The sequence below is a fragment of the Lotus japonicus genome, chromosome 1 (genome assembly GCF_012489685.1).
Source record: "Lotus japonicus ecotype B-129 chromosome 1, LjGifu_v1.2".
Taxonomy (NCBI): Eukaryota; Viridiplantae; Streptophyta; class Magnoliopsida; order Fabales; family Fabaceae; genus Lotus; species Lotus japonicus.
Genome location: NC_080041.1, coordinates 12,179,321 through 12,183,286, shown reverse-complemented (window position 1 = coordinate 12,183,286; position 3,966 = coordinate 12,179,321). Strand labels below are relative to the sequence as shown.

Here is a 3,966-nt window from a genome sequence, read left to right as displayed (position 1 = left end):
TACTGGACAGAGAAGCCCAACGGCATCACCGACCCGCCCGAGGAGTCTCTAACTGTTGATGATAGAATCATCATCAATTTCATCACTCAACTCCCCATCCTTGATTGTGCCACGATAATTGAGGGCGCTCGCCACTCAAGAACCCCAAAATATTTAGGTTGTTACCCGCCGAATCCTCTATCGCCCTCTTTGGAACATTTTCCAGTTTTACCATATTATTATTATTTCTACCACCTTTATTGTTACTAACACTTGACTTCTTCATTTTGTAGCGGACATGAAGTTTACCCATGAAGAGCTTCTTAGGGCTGCTGAAAGAAAGTTGGCTCGCTTTCCTCCCAAGTTTAACGCCGAGGGGGATGGGCAAAAGAAACGCGCCGAGCGCGACGGGAAAGGCGAGGGGAATCAAGCCCCAAAGAGAAGGAAATTGATTAAGGACCCCGCCTTTCACGCCACCGCCTCCAACACCGCCAACACTGCTAAACAGGGGAGAAACCAAGTCCCCCCGTCTCCACCTCGCCAAGTTCCAAACACGCTTGTCCATCAAACAAGCGAAACGCAATCATCCCAAAGCCAAGCCACTCCTTCGGCAACCGCCAAATCAACCAACAATCAGACGCCCGCTACCCCTCCCTACCAAGGCGACAAACAGCCTACCCCGTCACCTCGCCAGGAAGACAGGCTGTCAACTCCACCGCCTCATCAAGAGAACAGGCCGCCGACTCCACCCCCTCATCAGGAGAACAGGCCGCCAACTCCACCCCCTCATCAGGAGAACAGGCCGCCGACTCCACCCCCTCATAAGGAGAACAGGCCGCCGACTCCACCATCTCCCAACACACCACCAAACCTGGCCCAGCAGGTCGACGTTCAATCTCAAAACATCGTGGTGGAAAATGAAAAAGATAGCTCCTCCAGCCGCCCCCAAATGTTTCTCGAGCCCATTGATCCCTCTGAATTCTTGCTCACTGGCATCAACCATGAGTATTAGGAAACCGAGGTTTTCAGCAAGGGAACCAAAGAAACGAGCGAAGAATGCATAACCTCTCTTCTTCATGCCGGATGCATCTTTGCAAAGACCTTTCAGAAGCTCATCGCCGTCGCCGCTACATCTGAGGAGCTAAAAGCAGAAAATGACCAACTTTGCGGCTCCGTGAAGGACTGGCAGGCACGCTTTGATCAGTTCGTTACTGCCGCTAGCAAGGAGAAAGTTCGAACTGACAAAATGATGGGCGCGGCGGGAAGAAAGATTGGCGAGCTGGAGACCGATTTGTCCAACATGCGGGCTGAAGCTGATGACCTCGACGCGAAGCTTAAAGACCGCAAAGAGGAAAAGGAGCGGGTCAAACGTGAGTTGACAGCAAAGGATGAGGTCTTGGCCGCCAAAGATTCTGAGCTGAATTCCATAAGAGCTGAGCTGGAGGCGATCAAGAAGGCGTTGGGTGAGGAAACAGAGAAAGCCACTGAAGCCCAAGCAGCAGTCCTCGCCGCCACCGAGGAGAAAAAGAAAATCTCCGAAACCCATCAAGCAGCCCTTGCTGAAAAAGAAACGGAACTTGGCGCACTGCGATCAAAGCTGGAGGAGATGGAAAAAGAACTTTCCGAGGAAAAAGCCAAGGCCGGCGAGGCGAGGGAAAAAGCTGCTGATATCGCCTATGAGAATCGGGAAGAGGGCTTCTACATCGCCAAGGACCAAGCCCAATTTCTGTTTCCAAATCTTGACTTCAGCCCGATGGGGGTGATGAAGGAGATCACTAAAGACGGGCTGGTTGGACCTGACGATCCCCCAAGGATTGATCCCAACCTGTGGGCTGATGACAACGAAGAAGAAGAGCAAGAAGAAGAAATGAATAATGATGATAATCAAGAAGTTTAAATCTTACCGCCCCTTTTATTGTTGCTTTATTTAGGCTTTCCCTTGTAACTCTTTTTTTTTCAAAATATTAATGCAAGTGTTTCGTTCGCCATTATTTTAATCGCCATAGCTTTGATCGCCGTTTCGTTCGCCATTTCTTTAACCGCCATATATTTGATCGCCATGCGCATATTACAACTTGAAATTAATTTAATCAAATAGCCCGACACGCCAGAGCAATAAAATGCTCAACATCCTGAGTAGCAATGTACTCGCCTTCCACCTTATTCATTCGCCGACCTTATTACTTTTGCTATTATTTCACGCGTCAAATATAGGATTGAATTACGTTTAACGACCTTTGTGCATGTTTTAACTAGGACTTTTACGCTTGGCTTTTCCCCGCCAAGGCTTTAATCATTTTTCCCAAAAGGGTAAATGACATCCATTCTTGAGGACTTTGCTCGGGGCTTTGCCCGCTCGGGGCTTACGTTGCTTGGGTCCCAATGGCCATTTGGGGGTCCCAAGGCTTTTGCCTAGTTAGAGGTGCTCACCCTATTTATGGAAGACTTAGGTGGATAAGAAGCTTATCCTGCTCATCGCTAACGGGTCCGGCGGTCACGTCAGACTTTCCGGGGGCGATTCCCGGGCGTCAAAGGCCGTTTGTGGAATCGCCACCTTCAGGGTTCCAGCAAGCCCCTTTGGGGATCAAGCTTGTCCCACCTAGTGACCGCTGTAATTCAATTTTTATCGATCGGCAATTCCGATCGTCAAGGCATTCTTGGAATTCTTCTTTCATATATGAATTTCAACTTTACATATTTTTTAGCGCCTCGTTAAAAAACTCCACTTTGGGAGAAAAAGAGTGCGCTATTATCGAAGATTACATTTGTAGGACTTTCTTTGGAGATTTTTCTTTGGAGATTCAGTTCCCGGGAGAATGCTTCATTTCCTCGCTAGCTCGCCATTCCTCACCCTCTTTCCTCAACTATAGTAGTACCGCAAGCTTGCATCATTCCAAGAACGCGGCAATCGCCTCATATCCAATTCCTCCAGATGGTAAGCCCCATTTCCCAAGACTTTCACGACGCGATACGGTCCTTCCCAGTTGGGAGTCAACTTGTTACCTGAGGTCCCCGTCTTCCACTTGAGAACCAGATCGCCCACCTGCATTTCCCTTGGACGAACCTTGGAGTCATATTTCGCCACTGCCCGTTGCTTCATCGCCGCCTCGCGCAGGTGCGCTTCTTCACGCGTCTCTGATAACAAATCCAACTCCATCGCCATGTTTGCCCGGTTCTCATCCTCTAAGCTTGGTTAAGTGCGCAAGGAACAAATGTCAACCTCGATAGGCAACATGGCGTCCGCCCCATAAGTCATTCTGAATGGAGTCTCACGCGTGCTGGATTGTTCTGTTGTATTGTATGACCACAAAACCACTGGGAGCTCATCCAGCCAGGCCCCGCCAGCTTTATCTAATCGCCGCTTCAGCCCTCGAAGGATCACCTTGTTGGCAGACTCAACCTGCCCATTTGCTTGCGGATACTCTACCGATGCAAACCTCATCTGAATACCCATTTCCTTGCAAAACTCCCGAGTTTGGCCGCTAGTAAATTGGGTTCCATTGTCGGAAACGATCGCCCACGGGACCCCAAACCTACAAACAATGTGTTTCCAATAGAAATTAACAATCTTATTTGAAGTTATCTTAGCGAGGGGCTCTGCCTCAATCCATTTGGTGAAGTAATCCACCGCCACCAAAATAAACTTTATTTGAGATCTGGCGACTGGGAAAGGACCTACCAAGTCCACACCCCACATGGCGAACGGCCAGGGCGCACTCATCGTCACCAATTCCCTCGGAGGTGCCTTTGGCAAATCCGCAAAAACTTGGCACTTCTCACACCTTTTCACAAATTCCATACAGTCTTTCCTAAGCGTCGGCCAATAGAAACCTGCCCTTAAAACCTTGCAAGCCAGGGATCTGCCGCCGATGTGACTAGCGCATACCCCCTCATGAACTTCGGACATGACCGCCTCATACTTCTCGGGTGGCAGACATCTTAGGAGTGACACTGAGAATCCCCGGCGATACAAATTTTCGTCCAACA

The 3,966-nt window shown here is 49.4% G+C and overlaps 1 protein-coding gene across 1 annotated transcript; it reads left to right on the top strand.

Annotated features, from left to right (window-relative positions):
- Nucleotides 1–277: 277 nt before the first annotated feature.
- On the top strand, nt 278–1,876 carry LOC130725827 (uncharacterized). The gene is made up of 2 exons (XM_057577045.1): nt 278–862; nt 992–1,876. Exons 1-2 carry the CDS (start codon nt 278–280, stop codon nt 1,874–1,876), a joined length of 1,470 nt encoding a protein of 489 aa, XP_057433028.1.
- The last annotated feature ends 2,090 nt before the right edge of the window (nt 1,877–3,966 follow it).